This window comes from Amphiprion ocellaris, chromosome 12, assembly GCF_022539595.1.
Source record: "Amphiprion ocellaris isolate individual 3 ecotype Okinawa chromosome 12, ASM2253959v1, whole genome shotgun sequence".
Classification (NCBI taxonomy): Eukaryota; Metazoa; Chordata; class Actinopteri; family Pomacentridae; genus Amphiprion; species Amphiprion ocellaris.
In genome coordinates, this window is record NC_072777.1 from 21146202 (window position 1) to 21159141 (window position 12940).

The 12940-nt window shown below is 39.9% G+C and overlaps 2 protein-coding genes across 3 annotated transcripts; both read right to left on the bottom strand.

The window, feature by feature from the left end:
* Nucleotides 1-691: 691 nt before the first annotated feature.
* Nucleotides 692-5632, bottom strand: rsph3 (radial spoke head 3). 2 transcript variants are annotated; one of them, XM_023278559.3, is made up of 8 exons: nucleotides 5468-5632; nucleotides 5213-5294; nucleotides 4980-5118; nucleotides 4747-4892; nucleotides 3795-3998; nucleotides 1639-1801; nucleotides 1383-1469; nucleotides 692-822 (listed from the first exon to the last, which is right to left on the bottom strand). In XM_023278559.3, the coding sequence occupies exons 1-8, from the start codon at nucleotides 5575-5577 to the stop codon at nucleotides 740-742; spliced, it is 1014 nt and encodes a 337-aa protein (XP_023134327.2). In that variant the 5' UTR covers nucleotides 5578-5632; the 3' UTR covers nucleotides 692-739. The 2 variants fall into 2 exon arrangements, with proteins under 2 accessions (XP_023134327.2, XP_023134328.2); XM_023278560.3 differs by lacking the exon at nucleotides 692-822 and adding an exon at nucleotides 830-959.
* A 4679-nt stretch (nucleotides 5633-10311) lies between these two features.
* On the bottom strand, nucleotides 10312-11857 carry LOC129350219 (radial spoke head protein 3 homolog B-like). The gene is made up of 5 exons (XM_055016092.1): nucleotides 11668-11857; nucleotides 11422-11503; nucleotides 11189-11327; nucleotides 10956-11101; nucleotides 10312-10599 (listed from the first exon to the last, which is right to left on the bottom strand). Exons 1-5 carry the CDS (start codon nucleotides 11775-11777, stop codon nucleotides 10327-10329), a joined length of 750 nt encoding a protein of 249 aa, XP_054872067.1. The 5' UTR covers nucleotides 11778-11857; the 3' UTR covers nucleotides 10312-10326.
* Between the last annotated feature and the right edge of the window lie 1083 nt (nucleotides 11858-12940).

Genomic DNA, 12940 nt, shown 5'->3' on the forward strand with positions numbered 1-12940 from the left:
ACTGTTTGTAGACTGATCCCAGATGCAAATAGATAAAGTCACAAGAAGGCATTTCCTGGAGGGTACTCTGTACAGGTGGAGTTCATTAAAGGATGTTTTTCACCTGCTCTACAACCGATCAGAGTCCATATCAGAACCATTCATTTAGGGTAACACCTCTTAACAAAAGCAAATATTCTGCATAGCTAAAAGAAAAAGACGGTTTTGACAGACAAAAGTCTGAAAAATGACTGAGGCAAAGTTTTTGCAAGCTACAGTAGGAAGTGTTGAGGAATTTTAGATCTTTCAGTGGCAGTGAGATATGGATTATTTTTTGTTTCTAGATTGAACCTTCAGTGAAACGTCTGACAATACTTGATTCATTAAGTGTAGCAAAAGTCACAAGATAGTATAGTTATAAAACAAAATCAATTCTTGAGTCAGTTTTACTTATTTTTGCATCTTACCATAAAATATAGTTTGGAAAAATGAAAACTATTTGCTTCAAGCACTGACGACACAGTGGAGGTCAGCTTTTTTCAAGAATTTGCAGGATTTCTTTATAATGTACAGAAGCCCGTGATACAGAATGCATTACAATGAGTACAAAAATATATAATGCCTCATTCTCTGTTAATCATCTGAAACATAATATAGTAATGTCACTGCAGAAATTAAAAAAAAAAAAAGACACAGGAGTACACATGCCATGGTAGTTTAGTCAATAAAAAAACTTTATTTCACGAAATACATGGATGCACTAAACCTGCCAGTCTCTGGCTGACTGCGTGTCCAACTCTTTGAACTCCTCTAGTCTTTTCTCCGTGACATCACAGATGATGGCTGAAAGGACAGACAGAGAGACAGACAAGATCAACACCTTTCAGCCACAGTCTGCTCTGAGTGCAGTACTGTTCTGGATGTGTGGCTTTAGAAACCACTACAGTTTAGCAGGCACCACTGGATGGCATGCAAATGACCTGATGACCAAGAAAGACAGGAAGGTTAACTTAGAAGATGGTAATTTTTGTAAGTGCAATATTGGTTTGTTTGGTTTTGTGTTTGTTTTGTTTTTAATGGAATGGATCAAAAATGGACCAGATCAAATAGTTCTACTGCATAACTAAATTCTTTCAGTTTTTATCAACAACTGCTATGGACGCAGATACTGTGGTTTATAGTTAATGGACAATTTGCGTAGCAGACACTGAGGAAACAAAAAAAAAAAATACTGGTGCTGAAAGATTGTGTGTTTCTGGCTAGTCTAGAATTGAATCCTCAGAATATCCAAGTTCACAAATGAATAATACTAATCATCAGAAAATTCAAGTTAGCAAATAAACAAAACTGTTCATCTTCAGAAGAATGTCGTCACAACAACTGAAATGATTATAATCTCTTACCATCCAGCATCTCCCTTGCTATGTATCTCTTCTCCAGAGTGTTGTTAACCTCAGCCATTAGCCATGGGAAGAAATTCATCTCAATATCTGTGAATCGAAGCCACAAATATCATAAAAGGTTAAGCACTTAGATCAAAACTGATGCACAGTGTAGGAGGGAGCTCATCTGCTACTATCACAGATCGCATCATTTTATGTGCAGTGAAGTGCAATGACGCCCTCATGTGTCAGAAAGATGAAAGCTGAGGATGCTCACCTTTCTCCACAGGGTCGTAAAAGTAGCCATGGTTTCTCAGTGAGGTAAAGACTGCAGGTATGAGATCAGCCAAGTACTGCTGTGTGTATGCCCGGGCAGCAATCTTCTCTGCAGTCTCTCTTTCTTTCTTCAACACCTCTTTCTGCTGTGCAACTCTACGTTCCTGAGGGCAGAGAAAACTTATTTCTAATCAAGCACACAATCTATGGCTTGTAATGTCTGTCACTTTGACAGAATATGGATTTTCACTGCATAGTTGTTAATAAAGAAGCTTTATCTGCTGTCCTAAATATTTGGCGTATGGTAATTCTTTCTTTGGAAAAATAGTCTAGTGTGCAGAACTAGATTCTTTGTCTCGGAGAAATGTAGTGTAAAACACCACAACAATAAACACTTGACAGCACAGATCGAGAAAGTATTGAAATTCTTATAATTTCTTTAAGTTCAGTACCATGTTTTGCCTAAAAAGGTCAGTAATTTCATACTGATGTGTCCCAAAAGTTCATTCTCCCCCAAAAAACAGCTCAAAGACTGAATAAGCAATATAATACAGTTATTCAAGAACCAGTATTTGCCCCTTTCACTCTGATGACGGCTTCCAGTCTTTCAAGCATGGAATGTAAAAGGTTCTTGAATGTGAATGGTTCTATCTTCCCCCACTCCCATACAGCCCTAAAGTTGAGCTGTTTCATGGTGGTCGGTGGTGGACTGGTAAAGATGCAACTGTTCAGGATTCCCCAACAGTTCTCATTGGGTTGAAGTCAGGGAGTTTGGTGGCCATTCCTCCTTACGCAGAAAGCCAGGTAGAACACCATTTCTGAGTCATACAGACAGTGTGAGCAGGGGCACCATCGTGCATAGATACCAATTCCAAATGTCTGTTAAACATTTTCCATTCAGTCACAGGCCCCGATATTTTCCTCCTGGCCAAAACAGGAAGCAATACCTTTTGTAGAGTGTTGTTGGTATAATATTGTGCGTTAACAGTGGTACCTTGAGGCACAATGTGCAGCTCTGAGAGACCTGAAGCAGACATAGCAACCAAACCATACTATGGACACTGAATTTCACATGCTCCGAAGATGGCATTTTTTCACCATCACCTGTATAGATGTGGCCGTTTTGGCTGTTGGGTGTCGGAAATATGTAGAGAGGGTATTCATCAGAGAAAATCCAGTTCTCCCAGTCTTTTGGAGTCAGAGTTATGTACTTCTTTGTGACAGCAAGTCTCTTCTTTTGCAGTTTGGTGAGTTGCGAGATAAGTTGCCTCTTGTAAGCTTTCAGCCCCAATGTTTCTGTTAAATAACGATGCACAGTGCTCTTAGAAACATCTTCTTCAAGATTTTTCAGCCTCTGACTGAGTCGCCAGCATGATTGGAGTCTTTTGCCCTTGGCCTTACTCATCAGATGTTTAGCTCTTGCAGTTAAGCCAGATGGACGTCCTGAGCAAGGCAAACCTTTGAAGGATCCTCCTTTGTTGTACCTTTGCCACCACTTCTGCATCCAGCGGATACTTCTGCCAAGGGCTTGAGTTTCCTGCTGACGAGTTTTTCCTGTATTTCCAAGAGCAATGGCCTGTGCACGAATCTTAGACTCTGAAAGAGTAGCTTTTCCACCCTTACTCTTCGCCATGGTAACAATCCTTCCAAAATTTGGTTGCCAGTGTAATGCATTTTGGTCATGTAAGAAATCTATATACTTGGACCTGACAGTTTGACCAGACCAACAACCAAACAGTAACTGATTGGCTACTTTGGTGGCAAACAATCAAACTTATTGTCCAGTGGGGAGAACGAACTATTGGGACACTGTGTAGTTTAATTTAGTTAAACTACCAGGTTTTCAGTGATGCGAATTGTTTCAGAGTAAATATGTAAAACAGTGATTTAAAGTTACAAAATACAGCATGTAAACATAGTTACAAATTAAGAAAAGTATTAACACAAAAACACTTACCTAATCTTTTTCATTAGGATTGTGAGTTTTTTTTTCCCAGAATTTAAATAGAATAGATAACAAAATGGCAATTCAGTTTAATTGCCACGGTAGGTATTAAAATTCTGAATATTGAACATTTATCATCATGTTCAGTAGTGACAGAAACCGGGTAGACATAATCTAGTGGATTTAAATGGGAATTTCAAGAAATTGCATACCTTCTCCTCACTGTGGCGTCTCTCCTGCTCCTGAAGCCGCTCCACCTCCGCCAGCTCATTATGTCTGAGCTCTTCAAAGGCCCTCTGCTGGGCCTTCAGACAGGCCAGCTCCTCCTCTTCCATCACCTCCAGCAGAGCCTGTTCAACTGTCCTACCCACTAAGACCTCCAGCACTGGCTGCACTTCCCTGTCAAAGTCAAACAACTGCAGGGGATACTTACAGTAAGTGGTGTTTTGTACATTTTGAACATTAGGTTTCATTTCTTCAAACCCACATCCATCCATCCATCCATTATCTATACACCGCTTAATCCTCACTAGGGTCACGGGGGGGGCTGGAGTCTATCCCAGCTGACTCGGGCGAAGGCAGGGGACACCCTAGACAGGTCGCCAGTCTGTCGCAGGGCCACATACAAAGACAAACAAGCACTCTCACATTCACACCTATGGGCAATTTAGAAAAATCAATTAACCTCAGCATATTTTTGGACTGTGGGAGGAAGCCGGAGTACCCGGAGAAAACCCACGCATGCACAGGGAGAACATGCAAACTCCATGCAGAAAGATCCCGGGAAAGCCGGGACGCGAACCAGGGATCTTCTTGCTGCAAGGCGAAAGTGCTAACCACTACTCCACTGTGCAGCCCCACTTCAAACCCACATATATTTTAGAATTTATTTGTTATTAACATCAGAAATGACAATGATAATTTTAAATGGGTATTGTATTCGTTATATATATTTATATTTTTTCTTTTTGTACACTGTGGGACTCTGAGAAATTGCATTTCAGTTTCTTTGAATGTACTGCACATGTAGAGATATTGGCAGTTAAGTTCACTTTGACTTGTAAGATAAGACTATGTAAGATTAATGGAGTTTTCCTTTAAAAAAAAAAAGAAAAAAAGGCTAATGCCAGGTTAAAAGAAAACTGTAGCAGACTTGCCAGTTACCTCTCCTTCCTCTATCTGTGTGCCAACGTCCTTGCCAGATTTGGCAGGTATGAAGAGCGGAGTTGATGGTTTGTCCAGGAAAGCATCAGTCTGACACTCAGCATGAGTTGATACAATATGATCACTCAGTTCTTCAAGGTAAAGCTCTGAAAATAGGCCAGAATTTTAAAAGCACTCCTGGTTCCAAAATCATCGCATTAAATGTTCTGAAGTTCTCAAGAAAAACGTTTTACCTGTTTGTACATCAATGTGTTTTCTGCCCTGCAGGGCTTCAGGAGTTCTAAGTCTCCACTGCTTCCAGGCCTGTTTTCGAGCAGCGGCTCTCTTTTTGATCATCTGTTTTTGTGTCTCAGCAGGGTCTGGTTGAGCTGTCTGGCAATGGTGGAAGATAACACACATTGAAAGACACAGCAGTTGAAAGAAGGCCAAACCTACCTGGTTAAAAATGATGATTTTTCATACTCACAGTTGGTAGAACATGTTGGGCATGCGTGTTTCCTCTGACAACACGACGATCATACATAATGTTTCCGTAATTGTACTGTGTCCTGAGTTGTCAAGAGGAAAGAGAAACTCAGAGAAAACTCAAAGACGAAATAGTGATTCATGTTTTCAGGTTTGCATTTTATTTTAATTCTATACAGGGTACATTACACTGGTTTACAGGGATCGTTAGCTACTTCAAACGTTGCATTTTCAAAGATTAACGATTGTAACGTACCGCTCGGACGAAGGCTCTCTGCATTTGGAGCTGCTCTCAACAGGTCTGGGGCGACTTGAGAAAGTGTATAATCCGTTTGAATGCTTGTGACCGTGTGAGGAAGAAGCCATTCTTCAGAAACTGTCAGATACTGCTGCAGTTAGTTGGTAAACATAAGTGAAAAGGACGTTTCCGTTGTGGCAACGGTCTCCAGGAAGTGTTACGCAATGGCCGTGACGTCACTTCCACAGCAGACAGTCCCTCTGGTATATGTAGTCCCTGCTACACATTTGACCGCTGTTGCACCGCAGCAAATATTCAGCATCCCTTTCTTGCTACATTGGGGAAGGCGTTGGTTTAACCGATATGCAACACAGCACTATATCATGCAACTGTCCTTTACAGGAGAAAAACGCTCTTTAAGTACATAAAAACAGCAACACAGTAATTTGTAAAACTAAGTATCAAAAACTAAGTTTTTGATTCAGAATATGTTCAGATTTCATAAATATGAAGGCAACAGCTGTTTGAAGTCACAGGACATACTATATCACATATCAAGATTTATCAGGCTGTGAGGTTTGAGTTTGTTTTGGATCAGGATGTAGAACACTGAGAGTTCGTTGTAAGAGGTGAACTTAAGGGTACATTGGCGTAACAGCCTTTTCCATTGTTATTTAAAACATAAATCCTTGCATTTTGCCAGGTGAAATACATAAGCACCACCCTAGTCAACACACACACACACGTATATATATATATATATATATATATATATATATATATGCGGGAGCCGCACACCTGTATGCCTTTATGTGTTTTGACCTTTCATCCAACCACAGAAAAGTTTCAGTCAGCCCAGGGAAAAGCCCTAGCAGGAACTGTTGGTAGTGTTGCGTATTCAGAAGACAAAGTTTTTGGCTTGTGGTGTCAAAGTGTGTACTGTGTCGTTTTAATTGCGTGAGGCAATTTGTGCAAAGACAGTCATGACCCAAGACAGTGCTGGTACTAACTTTGCTAATTTTTTACAAACACATAAATGTACAGCTGCTCTTCCACCACATTTAGTGATAGAAGCATTGCACTCAGTTCACATTTATGATTCATCCCTTCCTTGATGCACTATTGTTGGTAACCTAATGGAGAGGTGCTATCACATGCTGCTTTGCTGGGGGGGGGGGAGACTGGAGGAAAATCTCTGTTCTGTTTTGTTTTTAAAACCTATGCATGTGTGGATGAGGCCTGAACATTCTCACAACTACAATGAACTGCAATTTTGTAAAAGAGATGCATCCATAGTCCCCTTAGGACAAAAGCTTCTAACTTTAGAGATCCCCTGACTTTTTATTTAACTTCTCCAATATATTCACAACCAAAAATCTGAAAAAACGAATGGCATTCACGTCAGCCTCAGCTGTACTTTAAGTGCGAGGTGGAACTGTTAGTGCACACCCTAAACTAAGATGGGGAACATATACATCAGTGTGTTAGAATTATCAAGTGAGCATGCTGGCATGCAGATGTTAGCACTGAGCTCAAATCAAAATAGTGCTAAAGTAGAGCCTCACTGTTTTTTTTTTTATATTTAATAGACCAAACCAATTGATAATCTTGGCGTTGTAAATTATGAGTACATACTGAAAGTAAATGTCATGAGGCCAAATCAGAGACAATATAGTTTGTCACAGTAAATAAAATGTTGCACTGAAAATAAGAGTTGGCATTCATAAAGAAAACATTGGAATTTAAATATTTTTAATTGACCAACTTTGATTGGCAATATAGAAACAGTCAGCTTTGAAAGAATTTCCACTGAAATTTCCTCAAAATTGTTTATTTATTTATTTGCATTTTGATGTGATTTTCAATGACAATTTTCAACATTTTTTCATGTCTGTTTTTGTCATTTAATTTTTACCATATTTTTTTGTTATGAGGTCGCTTTTTTGACAATTTCTTCACTGTTCTCTGTTTTTAGTTAAAACATTGTGCATTAGAGGGGAGGAATTTAAGGGACAAGACAAGGAACGCATAGTTTACATGTGCTTCAAGGAAGTTAGTAGCAAGTACTCCCAGAGCAGTAGAGTCGCAACATAGGAAAATATTTGTGATGTACTTTTACAAGGCATTTAAAGAATACAAATTATCACTGTCACTCCATCAGAATCTAATTAACATGTGTTTTATAGCACGTCAGTGAATAATCTCTGACTAAAGAAGTAGATTCAAGGATATCCTTCCGTGGCTGAATGCACAGTATTAACCAACAAGAACATGAACAATATTTATACAGCTTCACGTCACATCAGTAACTGATGACACTTGTCATACTTTCAGCAGAATCACAGCTACTGAAGTTGAACAACTTACTGTGGTGAAGACTGAATACAAGGACAATGTGGATCAAAAGTAAACAGACTGCTCTTAAGTTTTCATAATGTATTAAAGATTTAATAAATGACTTCATTGCAGTGACTAAATGCATCATAAATAGACAAAACATACATAGTGTGTGTGTTGTGTGTGTGTGTGTGTGTGTGTGTGTGTGTGTGTATACATCAATCAGCCATAGCATTATGACCACCTGCCTAATATTGTGTTGGTCCCCCCTTTGCTGCCAAAACAGCCCTGACTTTTCAAGGCATGGACTCCACTAGACCCCTGAAGGTGTGCTGTGGTATCTGGCACCAAGATGTTAACAGCAGTTACTTTAAATCCTCTAAGTTGCGAGGTGGGGCCTCCATGGATCGGACTTGTTTGTCCAGCACATCCGCCAGATGCTCGATTGGACTGAGATCTGGGGAATCTGGAAGCCAAGTCAACACCTCAACCTCATTGTTGTGCTCCTCAAACCATTCCTGAACCATTTTTGCTTTGTGGAACGGTGCATTATCCTGCTGAAAGAGGCCACAGCCATCAGGGAATACTGCTTCCCCAAAAGGGTGTACATGGTCTGCAACAATGTTTGGGTAGGTGGTACGTGTCAAAGTGACATCCATTGATGGTAGGACCCAAGGTTTCCCAGCAGAACATTGCCCAAAGCATCACACTGCATCCACTGGCTTGCTTTCTTCCCATAGTGCATCCTGGTGCCATGTGTTCTCTCTCTCAAAGCCTCAGCAATGGCTTTGCAAAGCTTTCCAGACTGATAAATGCCAATTACATCTGTTCTTGAATCTCTTTAGAAGGTGGCATCATGTGCTGCTGTTTGAGACCCTTTAGCTACTTCACTATGCCACACAAATTCAATTTAGTGTTGTTCATCAAGCCTGGCAGTAGTCTTATGTAGGTGTGGCTGGTGAAATTGAACCCAATTGCCAAATGAATTTGGTCCTGTGGTAGATTGGTAGCTAAGGGGGCAATTACTTTTTCACATAGGGCAAGTTGGGCTGGACAACATTTCTCCTTCAATAAATGAAATACCATTTAAAAATTGCATTTTGTGTTTTCTTGGGTTATCTTTGTCTTACATTAAAATTAGTTTGATGATCTGAAACATTTCTGTCTAATAAATATGCAAAAATAGAGTATTTCTGTAAGAGGCAAATACTTTTGCATGGGACTGTAGATATGAGTTGGTGACTCATGCTGCCTTTACATTTTATTTTTAAAAGTTTGGAAGATGAGGATAAGATGAAAATACCCCCACAATAAGTTATTGTAGTTAATGCTGATGATGTCTGTTAAACATTTTCCATTCAGTCACAGGCCCCGATATTTTCCTCCTGGCCAAAACAGGAAGCAGTACCTTTTCTAGAGTGTTGTTGGTATAATATTGTGCGTTAACAGTGGTACCTTGAGGCACAATGTGCAGCTCTGAGAGACCTGAAGAGGACATAGCAACCAAACCATACTATGGGCACTGAATTTCACTTGCTCCGAAGATGGTATTTTTTCACCATCACCTGTATAGATGTGGCCGTTTTGGCTGTTGGGTGTCGGAAATATGTAGAGAGGGCATTCATCAGAGAAAATCCAGTTCTCCCAGTCTTTTGGAGTCAGAGTTATGTACTTCTTTGTGACAGCAAGTCTCTTCTTTTGCAGTTTGGTGAGTTGCGAGATAAGTTGCCTCTTGTAAGCTTTCAGCCCCAATGTTTCTGTTAAATAACGATGCACAGAGCTCTTAGAAACATATTCTCCAAGATTTGTCAGCCTCTGACTGAGTCGCCAGCATGATTGGAGTCTTTTGCCCTTGGCCTTACTCATCAGATCTTTGGCTCTTAGGCCAGATGGATGTCCTGAGCAAGGCAAACCTTTGAAGGATCCTCCTCTGTTGCACATTTGCCACCACTTCTGCATGCAGCGGATACTTCTGCCAAGGGCTTGAGTTTCCTGCTGACGAGTTTTTCCTGTATTTCCAAGACCAATGGCCTGTGCATGAATCTTAGACTCTGAAAGAGTAGCTTTTCCACCTTACTCTTGGCCATGGTAACAATGCTTCCAAAATTTGGTTGCCAGTGTAATGCATTTTGGTCAAGTAAGAAATTTATATACTGGGACCTGACAGTTTGACCAGACCAACAACCAAACAGTACCTGATTGGCTACTTTGGTGGCAAACAATCAAACTTATTGTCCAGTGGGGAGAATGAACTATTGGGACACTGTGTAGTTTAATTTAGTTAAACTACCAGGTTTTCAGTAATGCGAATTGTTTCAGAGTAAATATGTAAAATGGTGATTTAAAGTTGCAAAATACAGCATGTAAACATAGTTACAAATTAAGAAAAGTATTAACACAAAAACACTTACCTAATCTTTTTCATTAGGATTGTGAGTTTTTTTTTCAGAATTTAAGTAGAATAGATAACAAAATGGCAATTCAGTTTAATTGCCACGGTAGGTATTAAAATTCTGAATATTGAACATTTATCATCATGTTCAGTAGTGACAGAAACCGGGTAGACATAATCTAGTGGATTTAAATGGGAATTTCAAGAAATTGCATACCTTCTCCTCACTGTGGCGTCTCTCCTGCTCCTGAAGCCGCTCCACCTCCGCCAGCTCATTATGTCTGAGCTCTTCAAAGGCCCTCTGCTGGGCCTTCAGACAGGCCAGCTCCTCCTCTTCCATCACCTCCAGCAGAGCCTGTTCAACTGTCTTACCCACTAAGACCTCCAGCACTGGCTGCACTTCCCTGTCAAAGTCAAACAACTGCAGGGGATACTTACAGTAAGTGGTGTTTTGTACATTTTGAACATTAGGTTTCATTTCTTCAAACCCACATATATTTTAGAATTTATTTGTTATTAACATCAGAAATGACAATGATAATTTTAAATGGGTATTGTATTTGTTTTATATATATTTATATTTTTTCTTTTTGTACACTGTGGGACTCTGCATTTCAGTTTCTTTGAATGTACTGCACATGTAGAGATATTGGCAATTAAGTTCACTTTGACTTGTAAGATAAGACTATGTAAGATTAATGGAGTTTTCCTTTAAAAAAAAAAGAAAAAAAGGCTAATGCCAGGTTAAAAGAAAACTGTGGCAGACTTGCCAGTTACCTCTCCTTCCTCTATCTGTGTGCCAACGTCCTTGCCAGATTTGGCAGGTATGAAGAGCGGAGTTGATGGTTTGTCCAGGAAAGCATCAGTCTGACACTCAGCATGAGTTGATACAATATGATCACTCAGTTCTTCAAGGTAAAGCTCTGAAAATACGCCAGAATTTTAAAAGCACTCCTGGTTCCAAAATCATCGCATTAAATGTTCTGAAGTTCTCAAGAAAAACGTTTTACCTGTTTGTACATCAATGTGTTTTCTGCCCTGCAGGGCTTCAGGAGTTCTAAGTCTCCACTGCTTCCAGGCCTGTTTTCGAGCAGCGGCTCTCTTTTTGATCATCTGTTTTTGTGTCTCAGCAGGGTCTGGTTGAGCTGTCTGGCAATGGTGGAAGATAACACACATTGAAAGACACAGCAGTTGAAAGAAGGCCAAACCTACCTGGTTAAAAATGATGATTTTTCATACTCACAGTTGGTAGAATATGTTGGGCATGCGTGTTTCCTCTGACAACACGACGATCATACATAATGTTTCCGTAATTGTACTGTGTCCTGAGTTGTCAAGAGGAAACAAAGAAACTCAAAGACGAAATAGTGATTCATGTTTTCAGGTTTGCATTTTATTTTAATTCTATACAAGGTACATTACACTGGTTTACAGGGATAGTTAGCTACTTCAAACGTTGCATTTTCAAAGATTAACGATTGTAACGTACCGCTCGGACGAAGGCTCTCTGCATTTGGAGCTGCTGTCAACAGGTCTGGGGCGACTTGAGAAAGTGTATAATCCGTTTGAATGTTTGTGACCGTGTGAGGAAGAAGCCATTCTTCAGAAACCGTCAGATACTGCTGCAGTTAGTTGGTAAACATAAGCGAAAAGGACGTTTCCGTTGTGGCAACGGTCTCCAGGAAGTGTTACGCAATGGCCGTGACGTCACTTCCACAGCAGACGGTCCCTCTGGTATATGTAGTCCCTGCTACACATTTGACCGCTGTTGCACCGCAGCAAATATTCAGCATCCCTTTCTTTCTACATTGGGGAAAGCGTTGGTTTAACCGATATGCAACACAGCACTATATCATGCAACTGTCCTTTACAGGAGAAAAACGCTCTTTAAGTACATAAAAACAGCAACACAGTAATTTGTAAAACTAAGTATCAAAAACTAAGTTTTTGATTCAGAATATGTTCAGATTTCATAAATATGAAGGCAACAGCTGTTTGAAGTCACAGGACATACTATATCACATATCAAGATTTGTCAGGCTGTGAGGTTTGAGTTTGTTTTGGATCAGGATGTAGAACACTGGGAGTTCATTGTAAGAGGTGAACTTAAGGGTACATTGGCGTAACAGCCTTTTCCATTGTTATTTAAAACATAAATCCTTGCATTTTGCCAGGTGAAATACATAAGCACCACCCTAGTCAACACACACACACACACACACACACACACACACACACACACACACACACACACACACACACACACACACACACACACACACACACACACACGTGTATATATATATATATATATATATATATATATATATATATATATATATATACCTTAACCTTGATGGCCAGGCCGTGTTCACCGGCCGCCACTTTATATCCCAGCTGGGCCACTTCAGCCTCATAGGCCGGCTCTGCCAGGTTGTGACCCAGAATGTTGACCAGCAGATCAAACAAGACCACATTAAAATCATGTTGGATCTCAGGTTTTTATTTAGAATTTGCAAGTGTGATTGAAGAGTGACATTGGATATAAAAGGCTGTTGTCTAACATAGCATAATTTACATTTCCTGATTCCAATAAATAGTAGCTTGCTTATTTGTGATGAATTAAATCAAACTTTTGAGGAATTAAACTGTGCTAAAACAGTTTAGAAAGGAAGGAAGAAGAGGTGGCATCAGCTCACTGTGCAGTTACAGAAAGAGGAAAAGCAATTCAGAGAAAAACCAAATCCGTCCATGTGACCACG